Source organism: Bactrocera tryoni, chromosome 5 (assembly GCF_016617805.1).
Source record: "Bactrocera tryoni isolate S06 chromosome 5, CSIRO_BtryS06_freeze2, whole genome shotgun sequence".
In the NCBI taxonomy this organism is placed as follows: domain Eukaryota; kingdom Metazoa; phylum Arthropoda; class Insecta; order Diptera; family Tephritidae; genus Bactrocera; species Bactrocera tryoni.
The window spans coordinates 69,373,243-69,400,600 of NC_052503.1; the positions used below are offsets into that span (position 1 = coordinate 69,373,243).

General features: G+C 39.7%; 1 protein-coding gene across 1 annotated transcript; it reads right to left on the reverse strand.

Moving 5' to 3' along the window:
• Window positions 1–20,111: 20,111 nt before the first annotated feature.
• LOC120777866 lies at window positions 20,112–27,112 on the reverse strand. The gene is made up of 2 exons (XM_040109418.1): window positions 26,523–27,112; window positions 20,112–23,138 (listed from the first exon to the last, which is right to left on the reverse strand). The coding sequence occupies exons 1-2, from the start codon at window positions 26,662–26,664 to the stop codon at window positions 20,242–20,244; spliced, it is 3,039 nt and encodes a 1,012-aa protein (XP_039965352.1). The 5' UTR covers window positions 26,665–27,112; the 3' UTR covers window positions 20,112–20,241.
• Between the last annotated feature and the right edge of the window lie 246 nt (window positions 27,113–27,358).

Sequence of the window (27,358 nt, forward strand, 5' to 3'; positions counted from 1 at the left end):
GGTGCAACTACATGCATAGCTTAGTGAAATTTTAATAATCATTTCACGCGTGTTACACGCCAAAAATTTCAACACCAACACATATGTACATATATACAAACGCATGCATGTGTGCACTTCGCTTAATCCTCTGTCTTTGTTTGTGTTTGCACTGGAGATTTAAGCTGATGCAGACATAAATATTGTGCAAAATCAGCAGACAAATGGAAATAGCATTTCAACCGGAATTTACAAATTTGTTTTTTGAACACGCACACACATATTTATGCATATATGTATATGTTTTTTGCCATGTATACTATGTTCATTTGTAGAGCAGCAAATAGGCTTATAGTTAAATATGTAGATATGTACATATATATTTTTTTATACAATGCCTTAAAATTTAATAGATTGCGAGCGTGCGTGAGTGCCTATAAAGTACTGAAGCCCAACGTCAACAAATTAATTGGACTGTATCGGTGTGACTTTCTACCTGGAAAATCGACGATCATTCATATAACATATATGATCAAAATATTATTTTACGATGTTATAATTCAAGCAGCTTCTTAGCGAGATTCAATGTCTGTAAGGTAAAGCTGTATTGTGGAAATATGTGATCTAACAGCATACATCAGAAACGCCAATATTCCATAATTCTTCAAACAGTGGCATTACTCCTTAAAGAAAATTGCCAGATAAATGTTTAAGGCTATGCTATAATCATCGATAAATTGCTCAGATCGGAACACTTTAACAAATATCTGTCATAATGAAATTAAAGTAAAGACTTTTCATAACCTTTCAAGCTATAAAAAATGCACATGTAAAGAGTATTTTAGTTTCGGTGCAGCCGAAGTTAACGTTATTATTTTTGCTGATTTATTATATTATTTTCTCATTTTGTAGATTTCGATATTCTCATCTCATTCTTTGCTTGTTATACCCTGAACAGGTTATATTAAGTTTGTCATGAAGCTTGTAACACCCAGAAGGAATCGTCGGAGACGCTATAGAGTATATATATAAATGATCAGTATGTCGAGCTGAGTCGATTTAGCCATGTCCGTCTGTCTGTTCGTCCGTCTGTCTGTATATATAAGAACTAGTCCCTCACTTTTTAAGATATCGTTTTGAAATTTTGCAAGCGTCATTTTCTCTTCAAGAAGATGCTCATTTGTCGGAACGGCCAATATCGGACAACTATAACATATAGCTGCCATACAAACTGAACGATCGGAATCAAGTTCTTGTGTGGACAACTTTCACATTTGACAAGATATATTCACGAAATTTGGTATATATTATTTCCTAAAGCAACAATGCAATCTCCGAAGAAATTGATCAGATCGGTTGAAGATAGCATATAGCTTCCATACAAACTGAACACATAGTTACTAACAGAAATGCACCTGTGAAGTTAACGTTTTTTCTTGTTTTTTATACCAATTCATCTATTATTTCACTCAAATTTATGCTTTCTATTTGAATCTACATAGACGTAGAAGCATTTGTGCATATCTATTTTGCCCCTCCTCCAAGTAACCGCTTCTCTATGCATTATGTAATCGTACAATCCGCCTAGCCGCTCTTTACTCCCACTCTCTGCCAAGCAACCGCCTTCTACTCAACGCTGTTCACCTTCATGCGCTAGAGCAACCTCTTCGGTGTACATTTAATGCCTCCGTATGGTAATTAAATGTCAACTGATTGGCGCGATTGAGCGACATACGACACAAATACAGTTATGCATATTCACGAGTTAATGCAAATGGCTATTCACACATACATACATACAATTAATATTGCATATATGCGCATTAATAACATTGTAAAGCTACCTGCTGCTCTCATTAACTGCAATCGCCACTGATACAAGGACAAATTTCTCGCACGCACACAAGCACACGCACACTCACACAAAAACGCATTATATGCAGCGAGTAAAACATAAATAATACCACTGTAAGCGTCAATTAACATTAAGTGCCAGCATTCATTATGGATTTATGTATATTTTTTATCTTTTCACAAGCAGCTTTTGTATTGGCTCACAATTGTGATTTATTAAGTGACTTTCTGCAAGCGTTTGCAGCGCATAAAAAATTAACTCGATTGGACACAGAACGCATATAAGCACATGGTGTTGGTTACCAGTCACGTTTTCCTCTGCTAGCGCTCCCGCCATTAGCGCTGGACTGGCTTATTAGCGGTTTGTTTGATTGCCTGCAATACTGGTGAAATAAATCACTTCGTTCAATAAAAAATTATTTTAATCTTTATGATGGAACGGAGCAAAAAGGTTAAGTTAAGTGGGTATGCAAAGTTCCGTTTTAAATGAATCGTGTTCTGGAGATAATATTAATAAAAGAAATATCGATTTTTACTGCTAATAAGAGAGCATTTTTATAAGTATGCTGTGTGGGAATATGAGGGCGTTCCGATAAGTACTTAGTCTCACCGTTCAATGGCGAAACTTACTAGGAGCCCATAATCTTGTATTGATAGACCATCGAACGAAGCTGCTCAAATTAGCTGAAATTGTAGCTATATGAAAAGACCACGCGTGATCTCAGACCTTTCTCGCTACCTCGCTGCACGGAACCTAACATTCTCCCCCACTAAATCCACAACGACCATACTCACTAACTATACGAAGGAGTACAGATTGACCTTAATATTGCAGTCGATGGCGTTAAGTTTCTGGGATCCACAGGTACACACTAGAGGCACTCAGCGAATCTGCTCAAAAGAAAGCGAAAACTATATTATTCGATATATGGATCCACTGGTTTGCACTAGAGACCTATGTAAGTGTGGGTTTCACTCAGCGAAGCTACACCGAATAAGACAAGGACTATCTTATCGGTCGAACAGGTGATATCCATCGTTTGCTGCAGTTCATAAAGTTGAATCTACATCGACTACCTGTCTATGAAGACGTCTCACTGAATGTTGTCACCGTCCAGACTATTGCAATATCTAGCCAGACGAGCAGGATAATAATTTAACATAGTTGTAAGGGCCAACACAAGAAGAGAGATCGTAACAAAGAGTATTCTTCTTTATTACCAAAGACATCGCTTACGTGGTTGTAACCGAGTTTGCAACGCAAGTTATTCTGCTTTTTCATTGTTTGGTGCCAATTTAAGATTCCAAGTGTAGCTAGGTCCTTCTCCACCTGGTTTTTCCAATGGATTAGGGATCTACTTCTTCTTCTGCTTCCCAAGGCGAGTACTGCGTCGAATACTATCAGAGCAGGAGTGATTTCATCTATTCGTACGACATAACCTACCTTTCGTACCCGCTGTCTCTTGATCCGCTGAACCATCGTTCCATCAACTGCGGTATTCGCCTTAGCCAACACCCAAAGAACCGTAAATCTTTCGCAGAACCTTTTTCGTAACGTCGACTCATCAGATTATGTCATTGTCTATGCCTCCGCACCATTTAGCAGGATGGGAATGATGAGTGACTTATAGAGTTTGGTTTTTGTTTGTCGAGAGAGGACTTTGCTTCTCAATTGCCTACTCAGTCCGAAGTAGCACCTGTTGACAAGTGTTATTCTGCGTTGGATTTCGAGGCTGACGTTGTTGTTGGTGTTGATGCTGGTTCCAATACAGACGAAATTAACTACGACTTCGAAGTTATGACTGTTAACGGTGACATTTACTGCAGTGGTCATATAAAGGAGCGCAAATTCGGTGTTGGACTCGAGATGAGAGAAAAACTCCGTCGCCGAGTCCTGGAATTCACCCCTGCGGATGAACTTCTAGCCACAATCCGCATCAAAGCGAAGTTCATCAACATATCGCTGATTTGCGCCCACGCCCCGACAGAAGAGAAGCCTCCATGGCGAAACCTCTCCAAATAGATTGAGGCTGATCGATTTCGCCGAGGCCCAAACTATGTATGTAGTTATCTTAAAAAAGATTGAGCGTTCCAGTATATGGTAGAGTCAGCTTTCGATTTTTCATTAAATTTTCAGAGTAGAAAACACAAGCCAATCAGTAGACAGAAAAATGATGCTAAAGTATTAAGGATATATCCAGCAAACACAAAAGTTATAAGCCAGTTATCCCCTCTATCATAATACCTTCCGATGTTGGGTAAATGTGTAGTGGAAACCAATAATTTATTTCCTTCCTACAAAACCCTAGCTTAGTATATAAGCAAAAAATGATGACGGAAGTCATGCCACAGATGAAGGCACGAAATGGTCGTTCGGCTTAAATTCTTATATGAGTTGGATTCCAAAAGTAGATATAATGGATCCTCCAACTGTTGGGCGCGATGGCAGTTGGACGCATTCGGGTTCTCTTCTATAATCTGCTCCACAGCAGCAAAAACGTCTTCGGTCTACATTGAAAGCATTTTTTGCTTATCCACTGGAGTAAACGTGATTCGAAACCGATCCATGGTTGCTCGGATTGATGTCGTCCGAACCATTGTTTTGGTAATAGATTTGCACGATTTTAAACGTAATTCCGGAGTCGGTCTTCTCATTATGTAATAGTCTGAATTGATTATAAATTAAATAACATCCAGCAAAAATGACAACTCCGAAAAAAATATTGCCTCATTGAAAACCACACGTCTAAAATAACACCCATTATATAAGTACATATAAGTAAGCAAACGGGAAAATTCCTTTCTCGACTCCCAAACCATTTCTTTTTATGAACAATATCCACAAAAATAGGTCAATCACGCTTTATGCCATTTTGAGGTTAACACGAAATGTTGCCAGATCATAATTTTTCAGCGCGTCTACACAAAGATGCTACGTGATCGCGACTCAACTCCGCGGCTGCGCCAGAGTTGATGACGTTCGTGGTGGCATGGCGCAGAATTCGCTGCAATTTGTCAGAGGTCGCTTAGCAAAAGCTTCGCTGCTCGCTTATTAACCGGCCAAAGATGATTGCTTTTTTGCATTTTCTCACAAATAATTTGGCAATATTTAAAGTATTTTATGCTTAAATGGAAAACGCTGCTTTTTTGCTGGAATTTTGCATGCTTGATTGGCTGCTTAACCTTTCAAATGACATTTGCGCATAACTCGTTAATCGGCAGAAATGCAAAATTGCAAAACTCAATTATTTGGGAAACTAAAATAAAATCGAAAAATAAAACAAAAAAAAATATCTGAAAAATATATAAATATTTAAATTAACAAAAAGAGAACTGCAAATGCAACTGCGCAGCTTTGCAAGCGCCACAAATGAAGCTGCACGGCACCAGCGCTCATTGAAGGCTTTGTTGATTTTCACTTTGTGTTTTTTGTTTTGTTCGGTTTTGTTGCAATTTCGTGCCTTTTTCGGCACTTTATTTATTATTTGCATTTTGTTGTAGTTGTTACTGCTGCAATGTCTACATTTGTGCAACGGTGTTGCATTTAACTCGTGACACACGATTCGTCTTCGCTTGATGTTGCATAGCGGCCGCTTTTGTTAAGCTCGTTGTTGCGCTACGGCTCACGGCGCTCGGAGCCCAGCATGCGACAGCGACTGTGTTGAATGCATTGCCTAAAACCTAAAAGCATTGTCGTTTTTCGCAGTTAGTTAATTTACCAAACTGTCGTTTTTTGTTTTTGCTTTGCCATGTGCAAACAAGTTTGTCGGCTCGTAGCTTCTTCAGCTGCTTTGCTGGCTTGCCATTTTGCGAAGCAATTCGATTTAGCTTAGCTTTAATTAGCCAAGCCGCATTAACTTGGTTAACAGCAGTCAGAAAAGTCAAATAAGTGGCATGCAACACTGCGGCATTTAGGGCAACAGTGTTTTTTACTTTATTTTTCGGAGAAAAAATAATAAAAAAATCGGTTGCAACACGTTGGGGAATGAATTCGCACGCTGAAACTTGTGAGTCGTTGAAAAATATCAGGTATTTTAAGTTCAACGTGTGAAATGTTAGAGCGATTTGAGGTGTCTGAAAAAATATATGTATCTACTGAAAAGATCTATTAAATATTTGTTTTAAGGAATTCTGCTGAATATCTGCCTGTTAATTCCAAAAAATCGCGTTTTTTTGCACATATAGCAGGACGGGAATGATGACTGAGTTGTAGAATTCGGTCTTTATTCGTCGAGAGAGTACTTTACTTCTCAATTGCCTACTCAGTCCGAAGTAGCACCTGTTGGCAAGAGCTATTCTGCGTTAGATTTCGAGGCTAACGTTAAAAGGTGTTAACGCTGATTCCAAAATTCCACGTTATTACTTTCGACTTCGAAGTTATGACTATCAACAGTGGCATGGTAGCCAAGTCGCGAACGCGACGGCTGTTTTGTTTGCAGACATGCGATATTTCGTCTTGCCTTCGTTCACTACCACATCCATTTGCTTCGCTCCTTTGTCCAACCTGCATTTAGAACTAACGGAGCGTTTGATATGGGCAATGATATCGATACCATCGGCGTGCGCCAGCAATTGTACACTCTTATGGAAGATTGTACAGTATCTTCTCTATTTAGCTCTGCTGCTTGAATTATTTTCTCCAGCAGTAGATTGCAGAAGTCGCACGACAAGGGGTCGATTTTTATAAAATATCGATCGGAATCGAACGCCGCGGAAAAGTCCAGCTCAAACCTGCTCGGGGATATCAAATTCAGACATAGGAGTATAAAGGCAGCTCCTTTTCGTGCTATGAAAGAAGCTTTGAAATCGACATCGATTTGGGAATCGGGTTCACCATTTCCTGGTGTTATGCTTTTACTGCTAATCAGCAGATTAGAGAATTTTCCCACATAATTTCAAAATGCTCTGCACTTCAGTAACTAGATATCTTTGGGGCTTCAAGATTAAGCTCCGATATTGAAACTTTCTGTTAGTCGCCGCAACTCTTCGTAGAATTTTCGAGCGTTATCCTGTCGGCCAGCTTGTCAAGCTTTTCGTACTCGCTCATTTCGGCATCTCTCTTTTTTTATCTGCAAATGCGTCTTGCTTCCTTCTTCAACTTTCGGTATCTATCCCATCCCGCACGTGTTGTGGTCGAATGTTTTGACTTATACAAGTATATAGACGCTACCGAGAGCCTGTGGTCGTCAAAAACAAGTCTAGCGAAGGCAAAACACACGGTATTAGTGTCCCAATAACATTCCTTGCTTCTCGAGATCTACATATACATAGTACATATATTCATAATGTACTTAGTATATTCACAATGTTCATCAAATTAATACAAACTCCAGATTCGTGTAAGATGTTGCGAGCTTCGGTATGTGATAGACCAAGTTCTTGAAGATGTCGGGCAGGCAGATTTCTCTAGATTTTTAATGATAATCGACGATACTGACCAAATTAATTTTGATAGCTGATCAGGTTAGCTCAGAAAAAGTTAATGGTAGGGTTGATTCTAATCAATAGATCTAAGTTGGACGGCTGATCGTCTTTTGTGTTACTCATACATACCTAAAAATGGTTCGATCGACAGAGCCTGATAAATTGTTTTATCAATCCCAGCCATTTCGCTAAGTTCGCCGAAGTTGTGTCAGCCAATATATTTCAATCTCAGTCTAGCAAAAGCCGGACAATAGTCGAAAAAGTGACAAGATGATTTCACCTCGCCTTACACACAGCTTTTGCAAAGAGCGTACGACACAACCGCATGTAAATCTATTTGATCGCGTTTAGTCAGAACACGAGATTGAAATTGATAAGAGCAGGTAGTTCGAAGGATTTCTCACAGTTCACTCTGGGCTAGAAGGATCTCACAGTATCACAAGTTCTGGCTGTTGACCTGCGCTAGGTGAATGTCGGCCAATTAACGAGGTAATTTTCTTGAAAGTTGGGGTTTATTTTACTGAAACACCAAATCCTAATCCAAAGGTTTAACAATTAATCGAACTTTAGAAATGCTTGGTTTTGAATAGTCCTTCGTTTGTATAAATTTTAGTATTTTAGTGTATGGTTTTAAAAACCTGATAATTATCATTCGACAAGTATTATGTATTAGCCTCTGATTCAGACAATAGGCATTAATCTCAAGAGAAAGCTTACGGCAGCCCTTTTTGTTACTGGAAAAATCACTGATATATAGTATAGCCAAGATGATATACTTTATTTAGGATTTTCTGAACTTTCTTTAGCCATCATATCTTTTCTCACCCATGCTTACCAAGTCAAACAGTTCTTCGCCGAAGAATCATAAAACCATTGGGCGACAAAGATATTAAATGAGTCTTTGTTCGAAATCGCCCATCGTTTTAGAGAAGCTTTGGATGATCGTCTCTTCAAATTATTAAACGATTCATAATTTTCACAACCAAAATTTTCCATTCGCAAACTTAAATGGAAAAAATTCAAATGTTTTGCAATACAAGTAAAATAAAACAAACGCCACAAATAATAAATGTTGAACAAGCAACGAACCCATACCACACCACACCACAGAAAAAGCAGTAACCGCTACAAAACGAATATCAAATGTCACTTTGTCATTTGACATTTAACAGCTGACAATGTGGCAAATTTGCGTCGCACCTTTGCGAGTTTGTGTAAATTCGCTAAAGCGACCAACCTTGGACTTTGGAAGCGCTTGTTGCAAACGCTAATCTTCGCGAATGTTGTTCTTACTGGAAAAAATGTGCTTGTAGAAGAGCCCGAAGAGTTAAACAATGGCGCGAATAACAATAGAATGAAATAAAATAAAATTATATACATAAAAAAGTGTGTTTTTTTTTAGTTTCAACTATGCTATTTTTCATGTTTTATTTAAAAGAATTCCTTTGCTGATTACTGACAACTGCTTTCGGCTGCAGACTGCCATTGATTTGACAGTTAATGCCAAAGAAGCTGACACTTCAACTAATGGGCTTAACGGCGAAGCATTGGCAATAGAAAGCAACGAGAAAAAAGTACTTGAAATATAAGATACTGAACATTATAAACTAAACATTTGATTGGAAAATATGTAAGTGTATTCGTTTTATATAGTATTAAGAACCTCTGGATTACCAGTTGAAAATTTATTGTTTAGCCACAGTTCGAGACTATTGTTCACAATTGTAATACAGATCTGGCCCAGTAAATAGATACAATAGCTCAAACTTCTCAAACAATGCTAATGCTATAGCTTTTCTCATTATTTTTGGAAATTTTTGGATTCCATCTCAACAGAATTACGACGTCTTGACGGCCATGAAGCCAATTTTCGGTACCATGCTCTAATTTGAACCGCATTTCAGTGAGGATATTCTGAATCAACCACAACAAATGGTAGTCGGAAGATGCAAGTTTTGGGCTATCAGGCGCGTGAGATAAAGCTTGCCAACCGCATTTTTCTAAATAATTTTGAACTGGTCTTGGAACATGAAAGCAGGCATGAAACCAACCGTTGCTTTTGCCTCATTCTAGTCGAAAACTTCGGGCGTTTTTCGGCAATCACTCGCTTCAATGTGATGAGTTGTTGTCCGTAGTGCTCTCCATTAATGGTTTTACTCATTTCTAGAAGCTCTTAATGTACCACGCCTTACTTATACCATCAAATACAGACTACTTTTTCTTTACAGGCGTAGACACCGTTGACTCAGTTATAGCCGAGTTAACAACAGCGTTTCAGTCGTTTATTTTTTTCGCTATTTGGCGCCAATTCCAGATACCAAGTGCAGCCAGGTCCTTCTCAACCTGATCGCTCCAACGGAGTGGAGGATACTGAAACGCAAACCGTCAAAGCCGGAGTGTTCTCTTCCATATCGACAACATGACCTAGCCTGCGCAGCCATTTGATTCGCTGAACTATGTCAATGTCGCAATATTTCTTTGTCTTGGACCAAAAATCTTCCGCAAAACCTTTCTCTAGAACCTTCCTAAACCCGACTCATCAGATGATGTCAATGTCCATGCCTCCGCACCATACAGCAGAACAGAAATGATAAGGGACTTATAGAGTTTGGCCTTTGTTCGCCGATAGAGGACTTCAGTTTTCAATTGCCTGATTCTGCGTTAGATTTCAGGGCTGAGCTCAGAGATATTCCGCTTTGCCAGTTGACTGGTTGGTCGGATTTCACATATGGTTTTTTACGTTTGGATTATCGTAATGGATCCACTTTCATCACCAGTCACAAACCGTTACAAAAGCGACCAACTCTTTAGTTTCTGAAGCAAACAATTGCACTAATAATATGTAACGGAGGGTTATCTTCAAAGAGGGATTTACATAGAGTATCTGAAGGAAATCATTCTATATTCTAAGGCGCTCGCTGATAGTTCTGAATAAACTCTTATACAAAGGTTTAACGAATAAAATCTTCCGGTTAAATAACGTGTTCATAAAATATAATATTCAGTCAAGGTTCTTCTTCAGAACCACATATGGAGGGGAGGGCTCTACTTAAACTCCAGGGTAAACATATTTCGTATTTCCTTTTATTTTTACAAACTAATATTTAAAACGAAATTCCTCCTTAAATTTTCTCGAAAAATATGAAATTCATCAAAATAAATACTAATAACTCTCCACACTGTGCTGGCCCTAACCTTAGTTTAAACTCTCAAATTTTCGTATTAAAACTTTCAGCAACCATTTACTTAAAATTCAATAGCCAACTTTGCCTTACATTGCTGCCAGCCTTTTAAATTGTCCTTATTTCACACCAACAAAACTTTTTCCTCGACCATTTGCCTGCCTCTCCCTCTCTCCCCTCTTTCTCTTTCTATTTCTAATAACTCCAACAAATCTGTTTTGCTTTCCGCTTACATTTGCATTTTGTACACCATTTCACTTACTTCAAAACCAATAGTTCATAATAGTTACAGCAAAATAAGCGAAGCAAAAAAGCGAGTAGGACAACACAGCTAAACCCACGCAGAAGTCCATAATATTATAATTTTATCTCTCTCTTCTTTATTTTTTGCTCGTCGCAGCGCTAAAAATACACATAGAGGCAAGTTTTTTGCTCGCCAGCGTGTTGAAAGTTTAGAAAAAACAGCAATTTAGCTACTTTAGCAATTATAAAAGTTTATCCTTGGCGAGCTGACTGCCTGCTAATGGCCATCGGTCGCAGCTGAGAGTGTCGCCCACACAGCCGGTTGCACGACAGGATATGCTATGGATATCGGTGTATGTGTGAAGTGAATCTGTTTTTGCTTGTAGTACTAGTTAGGCACGAAGCTTGCCATATTGTGGATAATATTTATTTTTTACTCCGTCCTTTACGCTCTCCGTTTCTTTTTTTGCCATTTTGCGTGTAGCTTTTAGGTGAAAACTTTTTGTTCGGTGCGCGTGGGTGCCTAGGTGTATTGGAAAGCACGAAATATAAAAGTAGCGACAACAACCAGACAATTTGTTATAAAGAAATAAAAAATAAAAATCAACATTAGTATGATTGTGTGTGTATTTGAGAGAAGTTGAAGCAAAGCAAAGTTCTGTAATCAGCAAAGCCATAGAAAGTTTGTGTTATTTTTAGACAGAGTTGCCATGGTAAAAATAAGAAAGTCGATAAAATTAAGCGTAATTTTTGTTTCGCGGAAAGATTGGAGGAGGAGTCTTCTAAAGGGACCTCTCAATCAACTCTTGTTTCAGATTTCCGGACCACTGTAGTGTTTTTCCAGCAGAAGTAGCAACCAACAAGGTTGCAGCAGATGTATTTCTCAAGAGTACGGATTTTTTTAGAGAGGTATGTATCCACTGAGCTCACTGACGGTGAGTGCATGACCTCACTAACAGTAGCATCAAGCTACTTCTATATTAAACATCAAAATCTTCGGGCACTGTAAACTTGATGAACTTACAGGAAAAAAGACACCTATACGCAAATTATATCAGGATGGAAACGGGCAGGGGTTCCCTTGTCTTCGTGCATTCGGAGGCTGCATCTATGAGCTGCGCATGAGCTCCACAAGCTGTGGTTAGCAACCAGCACTTGTGGAGTTGCGAAAACCTTCTGACCCAGAGTGAAACAGAAAATGTTCATTGAACTGCTGGTTCTTAGCAAGACTCATATCGCCGCAATCATGAGCGTTCTAACTAGACACTGACTCAATGACCCACAAGCGGCTAGTCTAAACATTTTGAAGGACGCAACTTGTGAAAGTTGCAATGAGGTAGATGAGGTGGAAACTTCTAGACGCTTTCTCTCCCACTGTCCAGCTGTCGCCTCTTGTTGTCATATTTTCGACGAACCCAGCAAAATAGCTGGAGTATATATTAGCCAGCTCAATAAATTTGTGACGGCCTTTAGGGGCTTTGTAGATATACGACGGTCTATTTGATCCGTACTTAGGAGCTCTGAGCATCACAACTGACAAACGTCTCTATCAGTCCAAGTAAGATAATTCTTAGTCTCACGAATATCGGCCTATTTACCTAACCGAACCTAGAATGCCTGCGCTTGACAATAGACTGTGTAATCTCACTCCCAAAGGCTTAAAGTGTAGCCTTCTCAATGAAGAAGAAGTACACAAGTGAACTCCATTGTTTCTCTGATGGCTTGCTCTGGTCATTTTCTTTAGTCTTCTCGATCTATCAACTCCAATATTATTTTAGATTTTTAGGTGGACCAACGATCTCTAACATGAGTGTGAACTTAAATTCCGTCTCCATTAGTATATCCCCTTTTGGAAAAGGTAGGGAAAGGGATGAGGTGGACATGTAGACAGGTGGATATCGACGCACGGATAAGCATCTATGTAATACGGAGTCCACTGATCTTCCAAGCAGAGATCACAACAATCAAAGAAAATAAACCCTTCGACTAGGAGGCTCACAACAAGGAATGTTTGTAGTATTTATATATACGGGAAGCTAAGCAGATTTGAAGTCACAAAAGTCTCTCAGGGTTTTGTCAAGGATAGTGACAGAATGCCTTGATCTCTTAGTGGATCTAACTTCGAATTTCACGATAAACCTGAAATTTGTAATAAGTATTCCTGGTAATTGTGAAACAAATGAACTAGCCAAAACAGAAACTGCCCTACAATTTGATTCAGGAGAAGAGGCATGTTATGAGTAACTATAGCTGACATACGAATTCTGGTAGGTGTTATAACAAGGCACTATCTAATTGGCAGACATGCCAGCATACTAGGAACACTGGCAGGAGGTAGAAGAAGAGGAGTCTATAAGACATCATCTATCCGAATACAAGGCTTTGTATAAAAAGAGACAGAGTCTTGACGACGCTCCGGAGTTTGCACAGATACAACTTTTTGTACGGATGAACTTTATTAGAAGCACGGATAGTTCAGAGAGCAAACAATAGAAGGAAGGGATTTCAATACCGGCGGTTCCCCAACGGATCTCCTAAAGGATCGCTTTTCTACCTGCCGACCTAACATAGTTCTTAGTTCAGAAAGTGTTCTCTATACGTACAACAAACAGAGGCCTATGACTTCTAACTCTATAGAATACTGTAAGATTATTTAAATTATTTTTATCAAGAGATTGAATCTGTCATGTTTTCTACTGTAGCTTTCAATTAACTCTAGTTACATATTGAAAAAGTGTTGGAATTTAAAATATTGCTTGGCAACCCTAAAAAATTAGTAACCTTATTTTATCTTGCAGTTACATTCTTCTCTACCAACAACTACCGGCGACTACCGCATGACTGATTTTCATTATAAATATAGAACAACTAGGAGCGCGCACATAAATACGGGCTATATGTAAGCGAGTTTATCTACGCCACCAATTCAGCCAAGAATAGTCATTTGTATGCCGTTAGAGTAGGTGTCTACGCTGCTCAGATGTCCATCAATCGATCGAAGAGCGGTTGCTCTTGTGTAAAAAGGCACAGCGCTTCCAAAGTTATTTAAACGTTTCGCAGAAGTTAGACACAACAACCTACTATACCCACAACAAAAACAACAACACTAGAGAAATAAAATCCACTGGCTTGTTGTTGCTTATTTTAATTAGAACACGCGCGCACAGGAAATGCCATTTGAAGTTGCAAATGCTAACTGTACATTATAGCGAAAACCATTTAAGGTGCGAGTAAACAATGCGATTCGCTAGCGGGTGAGTGCTTAACCCAGTTTTGGTACTTCTTTTGCAATATGTTGCATGCACACTACGCCAACATGCCCGTCAATTGATAATATTTACTTGTGTTGCACACACAATCAGTTGCATCGCTAGACAAATATGACAAATGTGGCAAGTGCAGCAAATGTGGCATGTTGCCGGACGATAAGCAAACCTTATGCGCTACACACGCTCCAACTACAGTGAAGCCTACGCGGATGGAAATTTTCAAACTTTCCGGAGGTTAATGGTAGGTTGCATAAGGAGGTCCAAGTAGACGGATAGCGAAGTCCTTCTTCACCTGGTCTTTCTGACAGTGTGGAGGTCTTCCTCTTCCTCTGCTTCCCCCGGCGGGTACTGCTTCGAATACTCTCAGAACTAGAGTGTTTTCATCCATTCGAACGACATGACCTTGCCAGAGTAGTCGCTGTCTCCTAATTCGCCGTACTATGCCAATGTCGTCGATCGTTTCATTGACTGCGGTATTCGCCGTCGCCAATGTGTAAAGGACCACAAATTTTCCGCAGAACCTTTCTCTCAAAAGCTCGTAACGCTGACCCATCAGATGTTGCCATCGTCTATGCCTCTGCATCGTCTAGTAGGACGGGAATGATGACTGACTTGTGGAATTTGGTCTTTGTTCGTCGAAAGAGGAATTTACTTCACAATTGCCTACTCAGTCCGAAGTAGCACCTGTTGACAAGAGTTATTCTGCGTTGGATTTCGAGGCCGACGTTATCGTTGGGGTTAACGCTGCATCCAAGATAGATGTTCCCGAACTAAGAGAAAAAATTACGTTCTGCAAGCAAGTAGACCTCAGCTTCGTTCAAGTCCTTCAGAAGATTGCTTGGGTAATAAAAATTAGACACATCTTTATTGAAATTCCAAAAAGCACCCACTAAGATGCTGCGAAATACTGAAATTTTCTTGTGGACCCACTTAAAGTAGTTTCTACTGTACCGACTTAAACTTGACAAGTGACCACAGAATACATAAAGCGTCGGCGTTTTGATACACTGGCAGCCAATCAACCGCTGAATCGATTGACCAATAAGCCAAGCGCGCAAAAACCAGCAACCAACTAAACCAACGCCAATTAACGCGAACCCAGCTGCCAACATACAGACGTACAGCACACACGCAATTCACGAATAGAGCGACGACATTGGAAAAAAATTGTTGCCATTACTGCTGTTGTTGTTGGGTTTAACCTTGATTAAAGGCGGTGACGCATTAGACATATTTGCAGCGATCGAGTGTCAATTGCGGGCGAACATGCAATAAAGGCTACGAATACATACTTACGGCATCAGTAGATTCAGTTGTATATAGTATTTGGTTCATAGCCAAGAGCGACGCCTTCTAGGCTTTCGGCTATAATTGTCTTCGGCGAGTACTTATCTTTATGATAATTGAGGCTGTAATTGATCTCGAATCATCATCTACGTTTCACAAAACCGTCAAATTCAATTCCCAAAAACGGTATCATGTGGGTTTTGCCGAACATGAGTTGTACCCATCGGAAGATTTAACATTTATGGTATACATAAGTCTTCTTCAGTTAGACTTGAAACTTCAGAAACTCATACTACAAGTTTGGCGAGTTCAAGTTGCATGATTCGAGGGTAAATCAAAACAAGAAATGGACAATTAATGCAAGAAATTGCCATAATTTTAACTAATTTAAGGAACTTGTGCCTCATAGGATTCGATTTTTGTATATAACCCTATCTAGTAGAAGAAAAACATAATACAGATCTATCTCGCTATAATGAAACGATCTTTTATTCATATTCGGACTCATTTATGAAGCTTGTACCTCGTAGAGCTCGAATATTTTGTATTGCCTCATCTGTGTAAAACAAAATTAATATAGATCCATGTCTCCATTTAGAATGAAACGATCGTTTGCCGATAATCTGGAACTCGATTTCACTATGGTTTCCTTCGATAATCAACTGAGCCATATTATCTCAGCAAGCTAGTATTCTAAAAAAAGACTTATAGGAAAGTCTAACATAATCTAACCATATATATCTATACTCAATAGCCTCTACAGATATGGAATCCTACAATGTCAGCTTCGAAAATAGCAAAATCTTTATGAAAGCAGCAATATTCCTCACCCAATCCGTAGTTCTGCGTTAGTTTCTTCAATGCCACATTTTTCAGAAACCTCGCAACCACAGCAACTACATAAAGCACTTATTCCCTCCCGATTTTTAAAGCCCATTTGTCGAATAACCGACCGATATCAATAGCCATTTATTTTTAATTAGAGGATCAGTTGGAACTTTTAGACTTGAAGATGTATATGTTCTTCCAAAAATATTACTTAAGAAGTTCTGTGAAATGTATTCTCCCTGTAAACTTTGAAGCCTATTTGAAGACTATCTGGCGTTATCTAGAGCCATTAACTTTAAGATCTCGGTATAATATACAAATTCTTGCGGCTTTAGTTTTATCCCAACTTTATTTAAAAGTGAAGTTCTGGAAGGGATGGACTCAGGCAATATTTTTCATGGGTCTGGCATTTTCTTGATACTTCATACGCAGAAACCTAAAGACCGTCCAGCCGATAGTCGTTGTTGTTGTTGTAGCGGTAGAAAATATCACTGAAGTAATTTCGAGAAACACTGCCTAATTGACAGTTTTTCTCCAGATAAAAGCCGGTCCGTTACTTAAATGTGACTAACGAAGGAACGGAACCAATAATACTTATTACCTTTTTTTGAACGAAATTCAACCGACCCACAAAGCCTCTCGCTATCTGAAATCTGAAGCTTCGAGCTTATATTGCGCTATAATGCGCTTTTTATACTCTTAACAGGATATATTAAGTTCCAAACCTAAAAGGACCCTATAATGTATATATACAAATGATAAGTGCGTCTGTCTGTCCGTCTCTCAGTATATACACGAACTAGTTCCTTAGTTTTTGAGATATTAATCTGAAAGTTTGCACTCGACCTCTTTTCATTGACGAAGTGTTAACGGATATCCCACCGCTGTGACATATGTATAGCTGGAAAGAAGTGCTTGTATGGAAAAAGTTTTCAATTGACGAGATATCTTCAAGAAATTTGGCTTGGGTTATTGTCGCAACCAATGGTGGAATTTCCGAAGAAATTGCTCAGATCGAGATGCTATAGCATATAAATAGCTGGCATTCAAACTAACCGACCAAAGTTCTGGTAAGAATCTTGTGTATAGCCTGCGTCCAAACGACACTAACATTTTTCACGTTTCATTCTCCTCTGAGATATGTATAAGCAATGTCCCTGTGAAGGTTATATTAGTTTCAGTGCAGCCGTAGTTAGCGTGTCTGCGTATTTACCTTACCTTTAATGCTTGCCAGCGACTCGCCACATCCTCTTTGCTGTCAATAACAATCAAAATTGCATTTAATTTGTATGACCCAAAGTCATACGATATGAATTGTTGCACACTACAACTATTTACCATCATCATTACTACTGCATAGGTTTTTGGTGGCATGCCACTAACGAATGGGTCGGCAATCAGGCAGGCAGACAGCTGGACATAGAGGCATGCAGCTGCAATTTGGCTAGTTCACAGGGCACATGACGTGTTGCCACTTGTGGCATACACTTACATACATCTATGAGGTATAGATTACACACACACCAATACCAACACAATTACATGCTTAATCACAATTTAAAGTTACCTGATTCACATGTGTTGCGGAACTTCCTTTTTGCTCGCCGTTTGTCCACCAATAATGCACTACACATTAGTGGGATTCCTGCACCACACCTCGCTCTGCTTGCCACACAACTCATCAAGCTGTGGCGGTAACTTTGTGGCACTATAATTTACTACTGGCTAATCAAGATTATATTTCGGTCATAATTCATTGGCACTGTGTTGTATTATATACACTTCACCCATATAGGTAAATACATATATACACGTATATACATACATATATATATCGCCGATTGTGTGGCGGCATAAAATAACTAATGTGGTCAATATTTACGCTTCGAGCACAGCTGATTGGCTGGCCTTGATATGCCGCATGGTTGCACGGCAGATCTAGCATACACACATGTTTATAGTATATACGTATTTGGCAAATAGTCTACATTTATTTATTTATGCCGTTTGAGAACTAAATCAGTCGCTCAATTAGTCAATGAAATAACTACTTGATGGTGTCATAAATTTTTATCTTTTATTTGTTATTTACTACTTAAATACAGTAGATGAGGAGAATACTATCTGAAAATATACCAACTGATCCAAAGGAACAGCGTAGTAGGGATGAGAGTATACCCCGTAGATCTTGATATATTTCTCTATCCGTCTATTAAATTCAGCTGGCATCTTCCAAAAGCAGGTATTAGGTTTCGAGAAGGCCTGTGGAGCTATACTGAACAACTAGGGAAATATACAGTGAGCTTCTTCTGCTTCTTTATTAGCGTAGACACCGCTTACTCGGATATAGCCGAGTTTGCAACAGCGCGGCAGTCGTTCTTCCTTTTTGCTGTTTAGCATCAATTGTAGACTTCCAGGTGGTCCTTTTCCACCTGGTCTTTCCATCGGAGTGGAGGTCTTCCTCTTCCTCTGCTTTCACTGGCGGGTACTGCAGCAAATACTCTCAGAGCTGGAGTATTTTCATCGTTTCGGACGACATTACCTTACCAGGGCAGCTGCAATCGCTTAATTCGCTGAACTAGGTCAAAGTCGTCATATATCTCGTACAACTCATCGTTCCATCGACTCCGGTATTCGCTGTTGCCAATGCCCAAAGGACCATAAATCTTCCGCAAAACTTTCTTTCGAAAATCTCTAACTCTGACTCCTCAGATGTTTTCGTCGTCCATGCAGCCGGGAATAATCAGTGACTTATAGAGTTTGGTTTTTGTTCGTCGAAAGATTACTTTACTTCTCAATTGCCTACCCAGTCCAAAGTAGCACCTGTTGGCAAGACTTATTCTGCGTTGAATTTCAAGGCTGACTTTGTTGTTGCTGTTAATACTCGTTCGAAGATAGACGAAATTATCTACGACTTCAAAACTGTCAAAAGTGACGTGAGAGCCAAGTCGAGAGTGCGACGACTGTTAGTTTGATGACAGGAGATATTTCGTCTTGCTCACGTTCACTACCACATCCATTTGGTTTGCTTATTTGTCCAACCTGGAAAAAGCAGAAATAATGTACGCCAGCAGTTGTACACTCTTGTAGTACAACTGATAGACAGATTCTCGGAACTCAACTTCTTGATCTTTTTTCCCACCTCTTTCAAAACTAAATATATATTTACAAAAGTGGTCGTTCCTCAAAAAAATGTTGCTCTCTCAACGGTCCAACAAAAAATGCTATTCACTTACTTCGTAGTTCTACTGCAAGTCTGCAAATTCAAGCAGTTACATAGGAAATTTGGATTAATCGTTGCCAATTATACCCTAATTATAGCCAAGGTGTGCTCGGAGGTAAGTACGCAGTGGCCAAAACTATCGCTGGAGTACCAGAAGAAATCCTATAGTTCCTGCTCTTTGAACAATTCGTTCCCAAAACACTTAAAGATGAACCACTTTTCTATTGAGTAATTTCGTAAGGCGGAAATTCGGTAACTTCGCAGTTCGTTATGTGGATCAAGACTGTCTTACATTTCCAGCTCACAAAATTAAGGATCTTTACTTAAAAGTTCTCTCATAAGGGCAATTCGTTCGCAAAGGTCAGTTTGTGAGCTATGCTTTAAGGCTTCTACATCATTCATCTTATAGTCATACGAGATGTGGTATAGATGATGGAATGATTTTGAGACTAGTAACTCAAAATCTAATCGATTTTACTCTGAGCTAAACAAATATTCTCAACTTGTGAGTTGACGTAAGAAAAATTCAAAGGTTCAGTAATTATAAAGAGATCCTTTTGGGAAGATGCAGAAAGAGAGTAAATAACGAGTACATTATAGTTCTTCGCAAGATCATTCTATTCGATCCAATTGTAAAAGGCAAACCTTAAACAACATATTGATAGTTCAATTACGGGAAAATCAAGGGCGAGTTACTACCGGTTCAAACTGACCATCGAATAAAAGGACGAAAAGACGAAGCAAGAAACTTACCACTCAGTTCAGTCAACGAAGAAGTTCCTAGCAATTGAATAAGATGGATATTATGGAACATAACTTTCAAATTCAAATTTATTATAATTCTGTAGTAATAAACAATTTAATTCGCATTAGTAATATAAACCAACAATAAATCGAAAGAGATTATAAATTTTTAAGACAAAATCAAGCATTTATTTTTGTAAGAAAAACTTCAATCCTCATCAGCTGGTTCACTTTTAATATTCAATACGGCAAAGTCATCAGAGGCAATGATGCCCATATCCGCCATATCGCCGTCGACTGCTTCCGAATCCTTTCGCTGCTCTGTAAGAGAGCGATTACGCTTTCCATATTCCGCGGGCGTTGCGAGCGAGCGCTTGTCGCCAACAACGGGACCAGAAGCCGTAAAACATGACGAAATGGTGTTGACATGTGAAGAGCTTGAAGAGTCACGACAAACCTTAGGATTGCTGGAGGACGCCCATGCAGGTGTTTTGTCATCATTGCGTACGAATTTGTTGTAACCCATATTGAAGGGTACCGCGCGCACAGCCGGACTGCGATCACTAGCGCTCACGCTAAGTGCCGGCGATGTTCTCGAGCTAGTCGTGTTGGTGAGAACAGTTGAGACAGTAGCGTTTGCGCTGGATATAATGCTACGAAAAGGTGTGGGTAATTTGAAAACCTCTCTGCCCACGACATGGGCGGGCGAACGGCGATGGGCAATTGTGATTTTCGGTGAGGTGCACGCCGGTCCTTTGGTATTGGCAGTGGTAGTTAAATAGTTGCTGGTGGCAGTAACATTTGGTAAGGCGCCACAAACCGAATAACGGCGTGCTGGCGGACGCGCACCGACACGAATTGTTGATGGCTTGCGATCAGCCTTAACGGTTGCATGAGTTGAGCTCCCGGACGCGGCGGACACGACTGTCGAGGAACTAATACTCCTAACCGGTGTCACCAATTGACGTAGCTTTTGATTAGTTGCTGTGTTAGCGGTGGGAGTTGGTGAAGCGGTGGGGGTTGATGAATCGGTGGTGGCCAACTTATTGCCGGTTGCGACCTTATTGGATGTAGCCTCAGCGGTGCTGCGCGGCACAATGAACGTGCCAACACCGCTGCCATTCACGGCATTCTCTAAATTGGTGTAAGTTTCATTGATTTTGGGGTAAATCCGGTAAATGCGTCGATGCACGATCTCACCGTTGTTCGACCCATAAGCACCACTTGTGGCGGGCAAGTTGTAAGCTGAAGTGCCGACGTCGTTCACCTTAACCAATTTACGTATGAGACGTATACCTGATGTTGTGGTTGTGGTGTTTGTTGTTTGCGTAGAAGTTGCAGTTCCACCGGCTCTGGAGAGCAACATGGGTGTCGGCCTATTCGTCTTTTGATATGCAGTTGTTGTTGGAGCATTGAAAGGTGAAACACGTAGTGATAGTGGAGGCGGCGGTTGTGATGGCGTAGAACGCATCGATGGAGTTGGTGAAATCATAGCACACTTTTCTGCGCTCGTCTTAGCGGCCAACTCGCTACTACCACCGCTCAAGTTCATCGATGGAGTTGATAAAGTCATAGAACACTCTTCTGCGCTCGCCTTAGTGGCCAATTTGCTACTGCCACCACTCAAGTTCAAGTTGAGCTCTGGCGTATGCTTGGCTGCTTGCACCATAGCGACGAGTTCGCGCACCAAATGCAATTCGTCGCTACTTACCGCGCTCAATTGCTTCGGTATGATGGCTTTCGTTTCGTCGTGTGTCGGGAAATCGTTAGGGCTATCGAAGACTTCCATTAATGACTCGAAGATCTTCTTCTTGAAATGCAACTTTTGGCGCACATTCATTTCGCTCAAGTAGGGTTTTAATGAGTCGAAGAACTCATCGTCGCTTGAAGTTGGCGGCAGATTGCATTGTACGCCTTGATCGTTAAAAGCTTGTGAAGCAGTGAGATCGTGCAATACAACTTTTCTAGGTGGACTTAAAGAGCTTTCCTCTCTGAACGTTTTAATGAGTGTGGCTGTGGCTTGTTGTGACCCTACCATATTGATATCACCTTGTGGTATACATAAGGTACGTGTTCTTTTATGCGCTGTAAGATTTGTGGTTTGATTTTCAACTGACGCTGTGTCGCCTGCTTTCTTCGACAGCTTAGCAGCCGCAATCAATTGGTTTGTAGCCTCGCCTAGTGATTTCAAACGGTGTGAGCTTCGCCTAATACTTTTCATGGAACTATCTTTTTGACGCAAATTACGCTGACTTGCCGAATTCTTACCGGAGCCACGTTTACAAGCGCGCTTATAACGATATTGTCGTGTTTTAACAAAATCGTCTTTTGGTTCATCGTTTTGTTCGTCAACTTCAGTCTCATCAACATTGCTCTCCGGCTGCTCAATTTCATTATGCTCAAATTCGCCTAAAATACTCTCAGTAGCTGCTGCATTGGCTTCATTTTCTGGTGCGGAATCAGGTTCATTGCTATCGCCACTTTTCTTGATAAAAAATGTACCGGACTCACTATTCGTGGGACTGATGTAAAATGTGCCGACTTTACTCTTTGAACTCGTTGACTTCTTAGTCACTTCAGCTTCAACAAAAGCTTGTAGCTTTTCTTCTGTATCAACAAGCTTTCCTAAGGACTGTGCCTTTCTAATAGGCCTACTTTCAGTCACTTTAATATCCTCGCTGTTCTTTCTCAACACTTTAAGTCTAGCAGATGGTGGTCTTTTGCCGGCAGCTTCTACCTTAACATCTTCAGTATTATGTTTTTCTCTAATTTTAATCCCTACCCCATTCTTAATATTTCCTTTTAACTGCTCGTTTTCGCGTTTGATCGCATCCTCTTCAAATAAATCGTCGTCTACTTCAGTCTTGATCGAGCCGCCTGCATTTTCTTTAACTTTGTTATCAACACTTGTCGTTTCAATCTCTGCTCCTTCATCATCGCTTTCGCGAAACGGCAGTTCGTCATTTATATGGGGTATAAGAAATTCTAACACATCGTGCAGGTTGTTCTCTCGTGCGCGATTACCTTTACGCGTTTTGGGTGATACAACTAGTTGTTGTGCGAAAGTGGTTCGTATATTGCGCCAACGTTGCTTGCAGCTATCAACTGTAATGAAAGTTAACAAAAAAAAAAGAAATGTTTTCGGTATTGTAACGGTATTTAAAATATGGATCGATATAAAGTGTAGAATTAGTTGTTGCTACTTCTGAATTTTTATCCATTTATCATACATTAGTTTCTGTAACTGTCAGGAGCTCTCTAACAACTCCAGCTTCAGACAACCTGACCATTGCAGTGTATTCCAAGCCGAGGTTCTTGCCTTTAAGGTAGTAGTAGATTTACCGCTACGGAGTGCAGCCTCCTTCAAAGAAGTAACCATCCACTCAGATAGCAAGGCGGGAATACTAGCCTTGAACTCATGAACAGTGCATTCAAGGTTGGTCAAGGAGCGCTTAACCTCGCTATACATAGCATCGAGTGTCCTTGTGATAAAACTGGTATGACTGCCAGGCCACAGCGGAATCTCAGGAAATTGTAAAGCTAATGAGCTAGCAAGGAAAGGCACCCTAGAACCGCTATCATTAGAATGGGAGCTGAACGGTGCTCTAGTATTCTCTTGTGTTCTACTACTAGATAGCTTAGCTTCGCGGGAACTTGGCCAGCGCTGGGCCACCATCGGTTCATAAGCCTTTTGGCCTAAGAACGATCGCAAGAGATCCAGTGATCTCTTTGCTCTCAGTAAGGCTCGCCTCTTTGTGCTTTTAACGTGTCATTGCACTATTGGCGTCCATGCTGTAAGGCCTGGAATCTTACCAAACGCTATCTGTAGAAGCTGGATGGAAGAAGACGATATGGAAACAGCTCAACACTTCCTTCTTGACTGTCCAGCGTTTGAAAGGTCAAGACTTAAACACTTGGGAGCGCATACCATCAGACATCCCACCAAACTGGTGGGAATGGAAATTAAACGCCTGTGCAAATTAGCTACTAAGCTACAAGTATTTGCTAATTTATAAATTCGGATACAGGAGTTTTTCTTACCTATGTCTTCACAAAGGACTACAGTCCACGTGCGATCTCTTTAGATCAGCCATCTAACGAAACCTAACCTAACTACTATACTAGTCTAATTTGGCGTTAGAACTCGAATAGTATATCTATTTTGATATCATAAGAGGGAAAGTCCGGAGCAAATAGACTGATTCTTTTCAGAATGATAGGCACTCTGTTATTTTTGTTTGTTCCGGTAAATACTTAACCTCCCCACCAGACAACTCCACTATCGCAAGAAATTTTACTGTCGTGTATAACATTAAAACTTTCTGACAAAATTTCAGCATTTTATAGAAATGGAAACAGGCAAATCGGTCGGTGATTCGATTTTTTTTTTAGAAAATAAATCACTCATACACACTGATACTTGCATTTCGATGATGATCAATTCGTGGTTTAACAATTTGCAACGTGGTCACACGTCGGTTATTTGTAACCTACTCCCAAGTGCTCCAAAAGCGGCTACGTCGAAGGATAGCGAGATAAAACGTCGCAATCTTGTATTGGCAGGCAGCGGATTGAACATGTATGAGACACCTGGGACAGCAGATACCTCAAAGAACACACTCCTTGGGTGCAACCATGAGAACACTTCACAACAGAATTTGATAAATAGAGTGTTAGTCGACAGAGATCATCGTCTCCCAAACCGAAGGAAGTAGCTGGAATATTGGTATAACTAACATTTTGCCGGAGATACAATTTCCAAAATTTTATTAAAAATTAAAGTGTAGAAAGGTAAGCCCAATGATACTTGCTAGTTGAATATCAGACATTGGCTTTTTTATTAGTCTCTATTTTTAACTTTTTCAATGTTTATTTGGCACAATTTATTTCATTCTTTACAATATATTTTGAAACTATAAACTAATAAAAATTAAAACGAAAAAATATATATTTGTTTTTCTAATAAATGTCCAAAAATCAGGGATATATTTGTTTGTGAGTTTTCTTCAAAAATTTGAAATTGAACCGGCGTATAACTTCGAAGAATTTTTTAACTAAGTGAAAGCGGATTTTGAAGACGTTTTTCTCGTACAACTGTTTTCAGAATCATTGAGAAAAATCTCTCTGAAATGATTTGAGCGAGCGACTTGCAATTTGATCAATTCTTTGATATATTTTTCAGGTGTTGATCGAAGGAATAAGAATCTCAGTAAAAATTCGAATTTCAAAGCAACTTTGAAATGTATGTATATGTTTTCACAAAAAAATTAATTGATTTTGTCAAGTCGACCTGTACTTATTTATACCAAAGGGTGATCTATGAAAAAGTATTTTTTTTTTTTTCAATAGCCTTTTTTGACAGATCCCGCGTGAGCCGTTTAAAACTATCATGATAATTTTGTTTAGTATTGTTTGTTGTTTGGCATTTCATTGAGGAGAGACTTATGCTTGAACAACGCTTACAAATCGTTCAACTTTGTTACGAAAATTCAAGATCTGTAAAGAATGTGTTTCTCGCGCTTCGCTCAACTTACATATATTGACGTTATCGGCGATGAGACACATTTCTGGCACAATGAGTTGGTAAACAAGCAAAATTGCCGCATTTGGGACGAAGGGCAACCTGATGAGATTCAAGACCTGCAATTTCATCAAGAAAAAAACAAAGATTTCATGTGGTTTGTGGGACGCTGTAATCATCCGTCCATATTTCTTCAAATATGACGCCGGTGAGAATGTAACCGTCAATGGCAAACATTATCGCGCCATGATAACCGTGTATTTGACGTCTGAAAATGAAGCTCATGGTCCCACTTCCCACACATCGCATCAATCATTGCATTTATTGAGAGAATACTTCGGTGAGCAAATAATTTCATATTTGGGACAGTCAAGATTGTGGATATCACACAGTTAGAATTTTTCCTGTAAGGATATGTAAAGTCTAACTGAGAGATAATTTTAATGTTTTCTCATGGCAAGACACTTTTTTCGGAGGTCCTCTTGGAGATTGGCTACGGAATCAAGATAATTCAAATTTTTAAAAATTAGGCGTCGTTTAAAAAAGTGCATTAATTTCTTTCATTCATATTTTTTTTAATTTGTCACAAATTATTCTTCAAAAAAAATCACAAAAAACGCGCTTTTCGGACTTGCAAGTTAATTTAACACCTTAAGTCGTTTTTAAGCGGTTTAGCCGAATTAAAAAATGTAATCCCGATGATTGAGCTCTTCTTTGTGAACACATATTTTTTTTAATTTTAAATATGTATGTATGTACATAATATACTGTTCAGTTTTCCTTACTCCCAGAATAAGTTTTCAAAGTTAGACCGCTTTGTACAGATCTAGTTTGGCCTAACACACTAACTTCGCACCTTAACGCGCATAGCCTATCTAATTGATTAATTCAGGCAACCCTGCCAAAAAGGTTTGTAGTTGGCAACCCTTTACGCACGTCCGAAATGCACCCCCTCAACTGGGACTCACCTGACTCCTCGCACGTTTTGGCTATCTCCAGCCAGGCACGATCGTAAGCCTCTCGCGTAACCGCATTCGCCACGGCGTGATCATAAATACACGGCTGATGTTGCACGGCACGGCACAAACGAACATTGCTTTGATTGTTCATGGCAAGCGAACACCCCGATGAAAGCACGAAATTTTTCTAAACACCACAATTGAAAGCACTAAAGTTACAAGCAGCAGTTACAACCACACGCGCACAGTACAAGCTGAACTTTTCATAAACAAATACACAAATACCAATGGCCAAAATTAGCACAAATTTTCTCGATGCACAGTGCAAACGACACAACAAAGCTATCAACAATCGACAATAACAAACTCAAGTGTCACATTGACAGCAGTCAACCGCTGACATTTGTCAATTTCGGCGCTGGGTTGCTCGGCTGCTGGCACATGTAGTTTAACACTTTTTCAAATTATTTAAATTTTCGAAATTCCCACAACACGTTAACACACCGAAGCGTTTAATTACAACAGAACACGCTTACATTTGCCAACTATTTTCAGCTTGTTACTAATAGAATGGGCTAATTTTGTTGTTTTATGTCATGCTTCGGTATTTCAATTGAATCGTTCGTTTCGTTTCGGTTTGTTTTGATTACGAACTTATGCGTGGCAGCATTGCCAGCGCGAATATTGATGCTGTGTTGTCGTTATGGCGCTATGAGCACGCAGTGCAGCGCTTGTGATTTTGGTGGCTGGCAGTGTTATGCGTCGCTAAACGAGTTTTGAAAGGCACTGCATTAGTGAGAGCAGCGCCAAATGTCATTAGTGCAGCAGTTGGAAATGCGGTGTAG